At 37.4% G+C, this 14,891-nt stretch overlaps 1 protein-coding gene across 3 annotated transcripts in view; it reads right to left on the reverse strand.

Annotated features, from left to right (window-relative positions):
- Positions 1-14,891, reverse strand: part of pnut (septin 7-like protein pnut) — a 641,502-nt gene that overhangs the window by 84,255 nt on the left and 542,356 nt on the right. For all 3 annotated transcript variants that reach the window (XM_067145831.2, XM_067145829.2, XM_067145830.2), the window contains one exon: positions 7,257-7,392. In XM_067145831.2, the coding sequence (XP_067001932.2) occupies positions 7,257-7,392 (136 nt within the window). The remainder of the gene's footprint in view (positions 1-7,256; positions 7,393-14,891) is intronic.

A 14,891-nucleotide genomic window follows, 5' to 3' on the forward strand; every position in this document is an offset into this window, starting at 1 on the left:
GAACAAGCAGAGGCAATCTGGCTTTTGAGATATACAGCAAGTTTTCTGCGCATACTCATTTAACAAAATCAAGGAGAAAGACTACGGGTTAATAAATTATTTATTTATTCTAGGACTTACACAGGACCGTGCAGTCCAATTCACCGCACTGAGGGGCAGCAACTGCCGAGGCTATGGAATTAATGTGTGTGCAAGAGAGAATACGAGTGAGAGAGCATGGCAAATGAACTGGCTGACCATGCCGCCTGTACCTGCTTTCTGCTTCTCACTCCTGTTTATGCGGTGCTCAAATGAGCAAATTTTGACACTCCAAAACAGGTGCTTAATATACGATTAGGCATCTAATTTTGACATGGCTGAGTAAAACACTCCTACTGAAGTCGTCGTATCAAATAACAATCATATCAAAGACTTACAGATGAAAGGGCTTCTTTGTGAGAGCAGCTCATCTGAACCTTTGGCCTAATGATGGGACAGGCATTCCATATTTCCGAATTGTCTGAATGTGATAAAATTGAAGTTACTGATCACAGTTCTAAGGTTTACCAACTCAAATACTTGGACAAGAGCAGAGAAACACTGATAAGCTCACTCTGATTCAATCTCTTTTCAAACAAATTGTTCAGAAATGCTCCGATACTTTTTTTTTTTTAAATGCTATTTGTTCGGGGCGTCGACCTATAGAGATCTTTTGCCCCTACTTGCACCATATAATATGAACCCGCATATTATTGGAATTGCAGAAGTGTAGAGTGTTGAATGTGAGGAAAGGAACTTTGTTGACAACTCTGTGAAAAGTGTGGTGAACAGGATGGTGCAGCCAATCAGTGGATCCACGAGAAATGGTATCAAGGATAACTGGCACATTTTGGTGCCTCTTGCAGATGAGTTAACAATGTAGAATTTAAAGTTGGTTGTAATGCTTTTAAAAAAAAAAAAAAGGAGGAGCCTCTTTTTTTTTTTTTTAAGAAGATGCTCTATGGAAAACATCAGCATTTTTTGGGGGGTTCACCAAAGAAATTTTACCACCATACTGTCTAAAAAAGGAAAAAAGGGTAGTATTGCTGTTATCCACAATGCACCATACCAATGACACTGATCTGGACTCTGTAAAGTTTTAAGAATTCTTACATATTGCTGTTTTACAAATCAACAAAACAAGGAGTGGACATTGCAGATGAGTGTAAGGCTAGGTACTCAGTATCAAGGCCCAAAAATAAATGCTGGCACCTCTGTTCTTCACGCTGCTCAACATAGTAGGCATCTATTTTTATTATACTAAAAAACAATCTTGTTCAGTCTGACATGGTTCGTAGGAAATTCCTACAAACTTTCAGAGAAGACTTGCGGAGAAATGGACAGCAATTTGTGTATCCTCCACATCACCTGAAGACTAACATTAGAGAAAAAAGAAAACAACCATTGGATAAATGGCTGGAACTATGGAAGAAAGAAAACCACCTCCGCCTGAAGAAGAAGAATGTCCACTAAGGTGTCACCACAGCAATTAGAAATGAGACTGCAAGCCTAAGACCAGATGTAGTGTACGTCACCAATACACAGTATGTAAAGAATATATGAAGTCAACATGTAAGAGAACATTGCATTCCGGAGCAACTAATGACTTCTGCATCATGGTAGAAGTCCATCAAGGTTCTGCCTTACCACTAGTGCTGTTCATTCTTGTGATGGACACTGTTACATCAGATCTGCACAAGCCAATACCATTGGCACTTCTCTATGCTGATAATGTCCTCTTGGTTGTGGAAAATAAACTTCATCTCCAGTGCCAAACAGAAGAATGGAACAACCGACTAGCACAATACGGCCTGAGTCCTAACAAAATGAAGACAGAATACACAACATTAGATCCTCAAGGAGTTTGAACCATCAACGTTGACCCTGAAGATCCATCACAAGTAGCGAAATTTAAGTGTCTTGGCTCCAGAATCTCCGACGATGGCCGACTTAATGACTAGGTCAACATAAGGATACACACAGCATAGCTGAAGTGGCAACAGGTGACACCTCCGACAGTCAGATGAAGGACCATCTGAAATCTACGACCTACCAGACTGTTATTCATCCTGTTGCGCTCCATGGCATCAAGGTTTGGGCAGTTACAAAGGAGAGAGTATGCCAATGAAGCGTCGTGGAGACGAAGATGCCTAGGTGGACAGCTGGCATTACTAGACTGGACTGCCTTCAAACAATATTATTAGGAGACAGTTTAGCATTCCATTGACCCAGAAGAAAATACAGGAAAACCGTCTACACTGATTTGGGCGTGTGCTGCATACAGAGGACGATGCATTAGCAAAGTCAGCGTATACACTGGAAATCACTTGAAAGAGACCCAAGGGGAGACAAAAACAGTGATGGGCCGATACAGTGCACAATGACTTGAGAGCTGTAACTCCATCCAGATATGGCCAGAGACCAAACTAAATGGAGAAAATAAACCCACTGCCACCAGCTGGGACAAAAAAAAAAATGCACGTGCTGCTGTATATTCGAAGAACAACTGAGACGAATATACAGCACATTTAAGAAGCCAGCATATGTTGAATTCCTTGACCCACAAATGAAAAATTTCCATCCCTATCAACTTTTTAATGCTATACGGCGCACTGGACTTTACATGTAATTTATCTCATAATAGAACCGTATTGAGGACAATATATTAAAATTATAAAATCCTTTTAATAACAATCACCTACTCAATACATTATATTACTCATTGAATTATAAAATAATCATGAGGTGTCTTAAATAAAGGAACATGTTTCGTTCGACATAGCGAACATCATCAGCCTTAATTTACAAAGATTAGGTCAGGGCCCTGAACTGAATGATAAAAATTGTTAAAAGAGTGACAAAGCCATAATAAAAAGTAAAATGATAACATTAGACATGAAATTATAACAATATGTACAGATTAACAGCAAGTATGTAGAGGAATACTTTGAACGATGGTAGTCTATAAAGTTAAAACAAACATGAGGTTGTTAAAGTAAAAAGATATAGATATAGTGCATCTTAAAATATATGTCAATGCGTGAAGCGTGGATTAATTATTGACTATGGAGTTCTTAAATTGAGCAAAACAAAAGTTGGAATAGAGTTTATTGAATAGTATGAGTCAAACTGAGTCAGTTAAAAGGCGCATGGCGACGAAACTAAGGTTAAAATGACGTGAACTTCAGTAGTTAGGAATTCTGTAGGAGAGCCAACACAATGCCAGAAGGAAATACCAGTTGAAGTAGTCCGTATTTACACGCTAGCAGTAGAATTAATCTTATACAACGTAGGACACCAATGTGGACTCGTTAAGTAACTATAACTTGAAAGTAGGGAGAGTTCCAGCAAACCAGAGATGAATGGAGCAGATTATGGCAAAATTGGAGTTAGAAATCTGGAAAGAAAGAAAACGGAGGAAAAATAAAGTTATATTATAATGAGAAAAAAAAAAAAAAAAAAGAGGCTTACCCTTGGGACTAGTGTGAGGTGTTCGCTAACGTTGGCTGCGCGAATCAAACTGGCGAGTAACCTTATTGCTGCTTCTAGTATTGTATGTATGTATACGTAGAGGCGGGGAGTGAGTCATGTGAGGAGGAGGGGTGACCGATTCCTTAGGCGGGTCGGGTATTCGTGGAGGGGGTGTCGCATGAGAGGGCAGTAGAGTAGTAGTTGTTGTATTATTAACAGTATAATTAAAGATTCTCGTAAAGTTATTATTATTTATATTGAAAAGAGAGAGTAGTTCTGGAATTTTCTCGATTATTGGACTTTTAATTTCTGAAGTATCATTTAAATTTTGATGCCCGTTAAAATGCTGGTCTAGGAATATGTAAATGTTCTCATACTCTGTCATAAGTTTACTTTTATTGACGTATTTCAAGATTTGAAGGTCTTTTACAATTGTAGTAAAACTGTGGCCAGTCTCTTCCATATGGGTGCTCATGGCGGAATACTTTTTATGTTACAAGTGATGAAAATCATTTTTCGTCCGTATTGAAAGCATATTTCGTTTTTTTAGGCTTGTCCGGAATCAAATTCGTTGCGGTTTTTAATTTTATCTTGTTAATGATTTTATTAATCATTAAGGGGTTATAGCCGTTAATTCTGGCCAAATCCTTAATATAGTTTAGTTCTTTTTTGCGATTTTCAGTTGTCAGCGGGATTTTTAATGCTCTATAGACAAGACTAAAAAATGCAGCCTGTTTATGAGATTGCGGATGTAAGGAATCGTTTCTTATAGTGATGGGGGCACAAGAAGGCTTTCTAAATATTTGAAAAATGAAATTATTCTCTCTTGAAACGTTTAAATCCAAAAAGTTTAGAGAACCATTGATCTCGTCTTCCTTAGTGAATTTGACATCATTGTCAAGCTCATTAAGGGATGTTAGCACACTATGACTATCGTTTTTCTGTGTATCTATAATGGCAAAAGTGTCATCAACATACCTTAACCATAATTGAAGACCATTAATATTATTGATTATTTTGTTATTTTCCAAATCATCCATAAAGATATTAGCTAGAATGCCCGAGATCGGGTCACCCATTGCTAGGCCCTTTTGATGATATATTCTATTATTGAAGGTGAAATAGTTGTTATTAAGTACAAATTCTAACAGACTGATGAAATTATCTATTTCGCATTTGCTAAGGTTACTGTGTTTTAAAAGGTTTGATTTAATAATCTTGACAGTTTTGCTTACCGGAATATTGGAATACATATTGGTAATATCATAGGATACTATTATATGATTATGCTCAAGATTGAATTTCGATAATTTTTCTTATATAGGCTGTATTATTGAATTTAAAGTGTTTACTGAGAAAATTATGCAAAAATTTTGAAACTTTGTAAGAAGGGCTGTTCATGCAGTTGATAATAGGGCGTATAGGTACGTCTTTTTTATGGATTTTTGGCAAAGCTTTTGCAGTTGGAAGTTTCGGGTTCATTATTGTAAGTTTCTGATATTCGTGTTCTTGTAGTAAGAACGGCAGATTCTTCAATAGGTTCTTCAAACTTCGTTGGATTTTGGGGGTGGGATCTTTATTAATAATAGTAAAACTGCTATTAGCGAAGAAATCTTCGGTTTTTTAAATGTAATCATCTTTATGTAGTAATACTATGGTGGGACCTTTATCAGCTTTAGTGACGATGATATTATTATTATTAATTTTATTTCGTACATCATGTATTTGTTTGCTAAGGGTCGGATTCGAGGTAGTTTTCAGTTCTTTCGCCAGAAAAGGAAGCTTTTTCTTTATTTCATATTTAATGTCTTTATGCACTTCTACGGGGAGTTTTTGAATGTTAGATTCAATTTCCGCGACTGTAGTAATCAGATCGTCGTTTTTTTTCCGGGTTAGGCCAATTAAATTTCAGGCCTTTATCAAGGAGGGATAGTTCATTATCTGAAAAGTCGGTATTAGATAAGTTCACCGTAGTAGGAAAATGATTTAAGTCGGCGGAAGGGAGGTTAGTTTTACTGTTGACACTACTCTGTTTATTCTTAGTGTTTTGCAATTGTATCAGTTTATTGTCTAATGTTGTTTGTTTCTTCTTCACTATGTCATGTACCTTTTCATTGACAAACATGGAGTATGAACTCCATTCTAATGGGGACATACTAGAGGATATTTCAAGATGCGTCTTATAAAGCTGTAGGTTTAGGAACGATTTCTTTTTGTAATGCGCCTTGATTTCGTTTTTTAACCAAAATTCATTAACTTTCGTTTGAGTTTTACGTAAATCAGAAGTCGAAAAGTTTTTTCTTTGAAGGTGTTTTAGAAATTTGGGAATTAGTCGTAAATAAATAAACGACGTGACTTCGGCTCAGTGGTTCTTCAATTGGGTACCAGCATCTTAAAGGAGCCAGCATATTCTAATCTCCTTATCCAGCAACTCAAGGATTCCTATCTATAACATCTTTTTAATGTGCACTGGACTTTTTATGAATCTCTTTCATAGAGTCATTTTTTAACATAGTGCTGCACGATATCCCACATGGTATGTACTTTTACGAGACCTTACGTGTCTTTACATTGTTTAATTTCTTCGGTATTTGTTTTTAATTTTGCTTTAGGCTGACGATGACCTAGTACTAGGTCGAAACTAGTCCCTAATCATTTATGTAATTTAAACTCTTTACATTTTGTATTGAAAAGGTGGAACCAAATAATACATTGATTTACTCTATTGAAATTCTGGCAACCAAGAATGAGTTAGCTAGACAGTTGAAGATTTCCTACAATGAACAAATTATACTGGAATTATTAATTTACGCACACATAACAAATATTTCAAGCTCTTTATGGGAATCGAAATCTATTTCAAATGGATCAAGATTATGCTTGGTAATTTTGACCTTCAACGTTTTGTTAATAACGCCCACGACAGCCATGTATAGATCTTCATCTGCAGTTTCAGGAAGATCATGAATCAGCAGACAGTTTCAATGAATGTATTGCTTTGCTTCAGTTTGCTGCTACCTGATCATCTTGTACTTGAGCTGCAGCATCTCCAGTAGACCAGTTAGGGCTTTCAGTTGCTTCGTAACAGTGTTCTTAAATGCCCAATAGTCATTAACCGCAGAATTTCTATACTGGAGATGGCCAGTAGTAGACAACTGGAACTTGAAATTGTCTGTCTTTTCATGTAACACGGCAAACTGGAAGATGTAAGTAATGTCTTATTGTATCAAACGTAATTTTGGCCCAAGAAACTTACTGACAGTTGAGGTTATTTAGGTGGCTGATTTCATTACAGTAGACTGTATGTAGTTCCTTTTGCCACAAATACGATGGGATCCAATCGACACACTTTTTGACCTGCTTCACTAGTCACAATGTTAACAAGTGTTGGCATTTTCACTTGAAAAATCATACAGGAAGGGCATCCTGTCAAACTCCTGACCAATTTCCAAAATAAGCCAGGAGGGCTCCACCAACCCCAGATATAAATACAATAAGCTGAAGTCAATTAATGAAACTGGTTAAGAATCCTGACAACAGTCATGTGCTTTATCTACAGCAATTTGAAACTATGAATTCATATAGCTAAGAGCTAAGTAAACACATTTGCAAGCTGTGTAGACAGTAGGAATTACAGTAAACAAGTTCATTGTTGTACTGAGTAAATGTCTATGTTTACTATGAAATTAAGAAGACACTTTCTTTCAAGTTACAGTGCAAATTGATAAACTTGGTATGAAGTTCTTAACTTTGTTTTAAATCCTTACATCAGCCTCAGAATCCTTGAGTTTCTGTTTCTTCTCACGGACTTTCATCTCAAACACCTGTTCCATTTCCGCTTCCATTTTTTTCATCTTGGCTTCATGATCTCGCTTTTCCTCCTCCATCTGAGCCAAAGGATTCCTGAAAAACATTCAATCAATCAATCAATCAATCAATCAATCAATCAATCAATCAATCAATCAATCAATCAATCAATCAATCAACCAACAAATAAATAAATAAATAAATAAATAAATAAATAAATAAATAAATAAATAAAGTAAGTAAAAGAACATAGAAAAATGTTTTATTAAACATTTTCAACAGAAAATCCTTGTGATTCATTTTTTTCCAAAATAAACTCTCCACAGATTATACAAAAGAAAAAGAATAAAAAGCTACAGGGATTATAAATTTACACCATGCAAAAATATCTACATAATTAATAACTTTCTTCCAACACCCGCTATCTTCTTACAGAATTACTTTCTTAGTAATCACAGAGTGATCGTTTTGTGAAATCTGAACTAAATGAACCAAGATCTATTATCTATTAAAGCCATTACAGATCATCCGAAAAACTAAGATAATGCACTATGTACGCTTAATATGTTGGAAAGACAAGGGAAAGCAGAACAAATGTACAGAAGAGTGAAAAACTTGATAAGGAAAAAAGCTATGAAAATTAGGAAACAAGGAATCTTGAACAAACTATTTTTTTTTTTGCTAGTTGCTTTACGTCGCACCGACACAGATACGTCTTATCGCGACGATGGGCCAGGAAAGGGCTGGGGGTGGAAAGGAAGCAGCCGTGGCCTTAATTAAGGTACAGCCCCAGTATTTGCCTGGTGTGAAAATGGGAAACCACGGAAAACCATTTTCAGGGCTGCCGACAGTGGGGTACGAACCATTGAACAAACATCAGGAGTGGAAGGACTCAGAAGCACAACATGAAGTATGGAAATTGAAGATAAAAAGGAATGTAAAGATGATTAACTAAGACCAAAGACAGGAAGTGGAAAAGCAAGCAAGCATTACGATGACAGGAAAGCATTGGGTTGTGATAGAATACTGTCAGAGGGATTGAAGTCCTTAGGGAATGGACAACAGAAAGATTGAGTGATCTAGTCAATAGAATTTATGACTTGACTCAGGGGTCTGGCTTGAGGAACTTCAGAAGATCATCCTGGTTCCATTACCAAAGAGTGCAAATACTTTATAACAATATTAGTTATACATTGAGTGGCCAAAAGTCATGGGAAGACACTAAATGTGATGTTAATGAGATGCCCCTCCGTGAGCCCTCAAAACGGCAGCAATACAGCGAGGCATCAACTCTACAAGGTGTTGGAATTGTTCAGGAGGGATCTGAACCCAGGCATCTTACACTGCTCCCCACAACTGGTCTTACAGCTTGTCTCATTTTTGTCCCGTATTGGCATCAACTCAACTAAGGTTAGGTTGAATGGAGAAACCAACCTTCCAATACTTATTTGTTTGTTATTGCTAGGCTATGTATTTATGTAAAATAATCCAGCTTAAAATCTACTTACAGTATTCAAAAGTACATGTTTCATATGGAACATCTTCAGCTAAAAAAGGATACAAAAATTGGCATAAACAAATAAAAACACTTATGATGTTTTTATTTTAATTTAATATTTATTATAATCAAAGAAATTTGGGAAACAAACCGTTTACCATCAGAATGGACATCTGCACTAATACATCCACTAGATAAAAAAGGGAAGAAAACAGATCCTAACAGTATAGAGGAATCTCCTTTCTGCTGGTAACCTACAAGATCCTGTCCAAGGTGCTTTTAAAAAGAACAGAAGAAATACTCGACCCACAACTAGGAGAGTATCAAGCAGGATTTAGGAAGGGAAGGTCATATGCCGAACAGATATTAAACTTAATGAACATAACAGAAATGAGGAAAATCAGGAACTTTGAAATATGTAGTTACTTTTGTGGATTTTAAGAAAGCCTATGATCCAACTGACAGAAATACACTAATTGACATTATAAAGGAATTAGGACTCGATAAAAAAAAAAAAAAAAAAAAAAAAAAAAAAAAAAAAAAAAAAAAAAAAAAAACTGAAATAATTAAAGCAACGTTAACAAACACATCCAAAGTAAAATTTAAGGGCGAACTCTCAAAACCTGTTGAAATAAAGTCAGGTGTAAGACAGAGAGATGGTTTGCCACCTGTGCTTTTCAACTGCGTATTAGAGAAGATAGTTTGAGAATGGAGGAAAGACATAAATACTAAAGGTGTTCAACTAGGAAGAAATCCATATAAAATCTCTGTAGATTGTCCAGCTTTTGCAGATGGCATGGTGTTAATTACTGACAAACTGGATAATTCTCAAGAACAAATCAGAGAATTACAAAAACAAGCAGCTAAAATAGGAGTACGAATATCATTTGAAAAAACGAAGTTCATGACAAACATCAGTGATGCCTTGCAAAATATGACAATTCATGACAACACAATATGTAAAACAAATTGCTTTAAATACTTAGGAGAATGGATAAACGAATGACACAAAAGAAAAAACAGCAATAAAACTAGAGTGCACAAAATGGAATGGATGTTTCACATGACAAAAAATGTATATAACAAAAAAATCCTTATCCTGGAACACAAAATTGAGACACTACTAAACAGTAGTCAGACCTGAAAATGTATATGCAGCAGAAACACTTAAACTAACAAGAACTGGAGATCACAAGAAACTAGAGAAAGTTGAAAGAAAAATTTTGAGAAAAATAGTGGGAGATAAACAAAATAATTCAGAATACAGGTTAAGATCAAACAGAGTGCTATATTTGAAAATTGAAAACTGACATAATGAGGATAGGAAGACTACAATTTTTTGGACATGTTTACAGAATGGATGACAACAGACTAACCAAGCGTTACTTCAACCTTCTGAATAGTTACAAATCTAAACCCTCATGGTTGACTGAAATTGAGGAAGACATGAAAGATGCTGGAATTAAAACAGATCCAATCAAAAACAGAACACTTTTTAGAGAAGCAGTTCAAAAGGCAGCGTTTCAGGAGTGGAAGAAACCAACAACTAGAAGAAAATGGACTCAAGAAGAGAAGGAATGACACTCTTGAAGGATGAAGGAAATTTGGAAGCAAAGGAAATCGAACACAATGAAAAGTAACCAAAGTTGATTCATCATACCCTCCAAATGGGTTATTTGAAAGAAGAAGTCGAAGAAGAAGAGCAATAAAACACAAAGGTGGCATTCTCCATTCAACCTAACGTTAGTTCAATTGGTCTTGTGTAGTTGGTGCAGGGTTCATGAAACGTACACCAGCATCCCATAAATACTTGATTGGATTAAGACTGTGGGATCTGCAGGGCCAATCCATGGTTGTAACTTCACTGGAGTGGTCATCCAACCACCTGCATGCCACCACAGAGCGGTGACATGGCGCATTGTCCTGTTGAAACATGGCATCTCCATCAGGGTACTCTAGGGCCAGAAAAGGATGCAGATGGTCTGAAAGAACGTCCACATAACGTGCACTTGTCAGCGCTTCCTGTAGCTGGACAAAGGGGCCTAATGTCAACCATGCAAACACCGCCCAGACTAGAACTGAGGCACCTCCCACCTGAACACAACCTTTTTGACACGCAGGATCCATAGCTTTATGGGCATACGCTACACTCGCACGCGCCCATCAGCTTGATACAACTGGAACCGGGATTCATCGGACCATACCACACGTCACCACGGTTCCATGGTCCATTGCTGATACTCGCAGGCCCATGCACATCGTTTAGCTCCGTGTCGAGGTGTCAGCAAAGGGACACGAGTTGGTCGTCGTCTATGCGGTGCAGATGCCTCCTTACATTCCTAGTAGAAATGTATTCCTGAATCCCAACATTCAACTGGGTGGTGATCTAACTCACAGTAGCATGTTGAGCGCCCAGTATGGTTCGGTCCGTTAGTTAAACACCTGTGGCCTTCCTGTACGCGGTTTATTCAGGAGGTAACATTCTCTCTGCGATATTTAAGATCCACCCTCGACACTGTTGACCTCGGAAACCCAAATTCGCATGTAATCTCTGCAATGCTATGACCCATGCGCCCTGCGTCAATGATTGTCCCACATTCATCAAAGTCGGTTAACTCGCGACATGTTGCCACCTTCACAACGCTGGTGTCCGACAGACTGCTCAGCTATGCCGCAGCTAGCCGGAACGCTCAGGGGTCATATACGCCGCATTTTCTAATGGGACACCCCTTTCCGTAACTGTTGTCCACCCAGTGTATATACCACGTAATTAAGGCTGTGACCAGACTAGAACTAAAGAGAATAAAAAATAAAATAGAATATGGGAGAACAGTTTGGATTCGGGAGAAGAAGAGGGTCAAAAGATGAAATACTGGATGTCTTAAGGATAATTTTTTTGCTAATGGCTTTACGTCGCACTAACACAGGTAGGTCTTATGGCGACGACGGAATAGGAAAGGCCTACGAGTTGGAAGGAAGCGGCCATGGCCTTAATTAAGGTACAGCCCCAGCATTTGCCTGGTGTGAAAATGGGAAACCACAGAAAACCATCTTCAGGGCTGCCGACAGTGGGATTCAAACCCACTATATCCCGGATTCAAGCTCACAGCTGCGCGCCTCTAACCGCATGGCCAACTCACCTGGTCTTAAGGATAATAGCAGAAAAGAATGTTTGAGGAGGATCAGAAAATGTATGTACATTTCATAGACTGGGAAAAACCATTCACAAAAATAGTTTGGTGCATACTAATGAAGATTCTAAAAAGAACTGGAATCAATTGGAAGGAGAGAAGATTCATACAGGATCTTTACAAGGGCAGAGAACAGCAGTCAGAGTAGACGTAGACTAAGAAAAGGAAGAGATTGGATTTGGAATAGGCGTTCACCAAGGATGCCGCATTTTGCCGTTAAATCTTCAATGTGTACCTGGAAAAGATGGTAGAGAAAGCAGGAGTAGTAGTAGTAGTAGTAGTAGTGGGAGGAGAAAAACTGAAGTCCATTAAATACGCTGATGACGTAGTGATGCTGGCAAAATCGGAAGAAGAGTTGCAGAGGATGCTGGAGGATATTGTGAGAGTCAGAAAGGATTTTGGAGCGACTAATGTAGACAAGACAAAAGTGATGAAAGTAAAACGAGTAGAAGGTAAAATAATAGAACAACCAGCATCATTCAGGTATCTTGGAAGTAAGGTGATGTGGAACGACAGCTATGTGACGACTAAGATAGTTATGGGAAAAGTAACATTTGGAAAAGTGAAAGGGCTTCCGACAACTTCTAGAGCAATACTAGTCAATGTAAGGCACACTATTTTGTTCGGAGTATAGTGATCTATGGAAATGAAACATGGACACTTCAGACAAAAAATGTGCAGTATATCAAGGATTTTGGAATGTGGGTGTGGAGAAGGACAGAGAAAATTGAATTGATGGACTTTATGAGAACTGAAGAAGTACTGAGGAAGACAGAAAAGGAACTTCATGGGGATAATCAAGAAGAGGAAATGATCATGGCTCGGGCATATCTTGTAGAGGGAATATTTGCAAAGAAGAGTGATGGAGGAAAAAATTGCTAGGAGGAGAGGAAGAGGAAAACAACGATACAGAATGCTGAAAGACATATAAACAGATGAAGCAAGAAGCACAAGATGGAGAGACTTTGAGAATGTCCAGCTGATACCAGTCCTACGAAAGATTTATACAAATTATTATTATTTAATATAATGGTTCACATAAGGTTACGAATAAGCATCATGCCACAAGTTGAATCAACTCTCATCAGGAATTGAGCTACTAGTTCAAAAAGCATACTGAAGAATTATTACACAGCAAATCATACATTTCATAACTATTAAACAAGTGACACTTACCATAAAGGTGAGTTAATAAAACTAATTAACCAGACTAATCCTACACATCACCTTCAAGAGGACAAGGATTCTAGCTCAAGCAAATACAAATAATCAAATAGTCTACTTACACACAGTATATGGATAACCATAAAATACAATCAATTCATGCTAACAAATTACAGGACTGGACCCATTTTTGTGTATCAAACTACAGCAAATCCCAAAGAATGCCCAAAATCTCATTCAGCATATCAAACATTTTCCATATATGTGGGTAATCAACGTGGAAAAAAACAAGTGGGAGAGACTGAAACAAAATGCCTTGCATGATAATGCAACTTACAGAGAAGAACAAAATAGTGGAACCTAAAAGCTGGTGCTTACGTGATATTGCATCTAGACACAAAATCTTTAAATGTAATAGCACAAGACTTATACGCAAAAAATACCTGTATAATTTTTAGATACAATTTAAAGCGAGATATTCCTTTAAGAGTACACAATATCTTCCAAATATTCAAAAGAACATTCAACAGTTCACAGACAAGGTAATCTTCAAAGAAAAGTTCCCTTTAAGTGCTTAACGGATTACTGTAGAAATTACAAAATTCAAAACTTAAGGAAACACAATTCAAGAGAAAAAACAAAGTATGGTGGGGTGAGTGTAAATATTTGATATGAAGGCCCAAAACCAACATATACCGAGCTCGATAGCTGCAGTCTAAGTGCGGCCAGTATCCAGTATTCGGGAGATAGTAGGTTCGAACCCCACTGTCGGCAGCCCTGAAAATGGTTTTCCGTGGTTTCCCATTTTCACACCAGGCAAATGCTGGGGCTGTACCTTAATTAAGGCCACGGCCGCTTCCTTCCCACTCCTAGCCCTTTCCTGTCCCATCGTCGCCGTAAGACTTATCTGTGTCGGTGCGACACGTAAAACAACTAGCAAAAGAAAAAAAAGCCACCAACATAAGCTCTCATTAATATGAAGTTCTGTAGAAACTGCAGCAAATGACACCTGAATTATTAAGTTGGGAAGAACGTGTCTTGTTAAACTTTATTTTCCAACTGCTCCAAGAGTGAGAGATGTGACCAAATCACATTCATGCCTATAGTATGGACATTACTACACTATTAAGCAGGAATCTAGAGAGCTTTAGAGCTAATTTGTAATGAACGACAAATCTATAGCGTACATTTCTGAAGAGCAATGATAAAAAACCGTATTTACGTGAATAATCCCCACATTTTTTTTTTTAAATTGACGCACGAAATTAGGGTGCGGGTTTTATTTGCGTCAATGTTGGCATTTAATTTTTGCCAAAATGAGCATCCTAAAATTAGGGTGCGGGGATTATGCGGCGGCGGGGATTATTCGCGTAAATATGGTAATTCTTAAGGTTAGAAATATAATATTTCCAGTTCAAAAGTTCTCATTATGTATTATTCATTTGATAATTTCTCCAATGATAAATAGGGCTATGAAAGGAAAGGACAACAAAACCATCATACAAACAACAAAATTTGAACAAACTCAATTAAGAAGAACATCAAGATGAACAGAATAACAAATAACTGAGCAACTGAGATGGATGACATGTTTGGAGGGCTCTCAGACAAAAGAAGTATCCTGGTATTTTGCGCTCACTGTTAAGAGAGCAACACTAATTGTAGTATATTATGTACAATACTGCTACCAAGACCAATAATGGCCAAGTGTTATATTGTCCACAAATAATTTCCACGTAACA

This window comes from Anabrus simplex, chromosome 4 (assembly GCF_040414725.1).
Source record: "Anabrus simplex isolate iqAnaSimp1 chromosome 4, ASM4041472v1, whole genome shotgun sequence".
Taxonomy (NCBI): domain Eukaryota; kingdom Metazoa; phylum Arthropoda; class Insecta; order Orthoptera; family Tettigoniidae; genus Anabrus; species Anabrus simplex.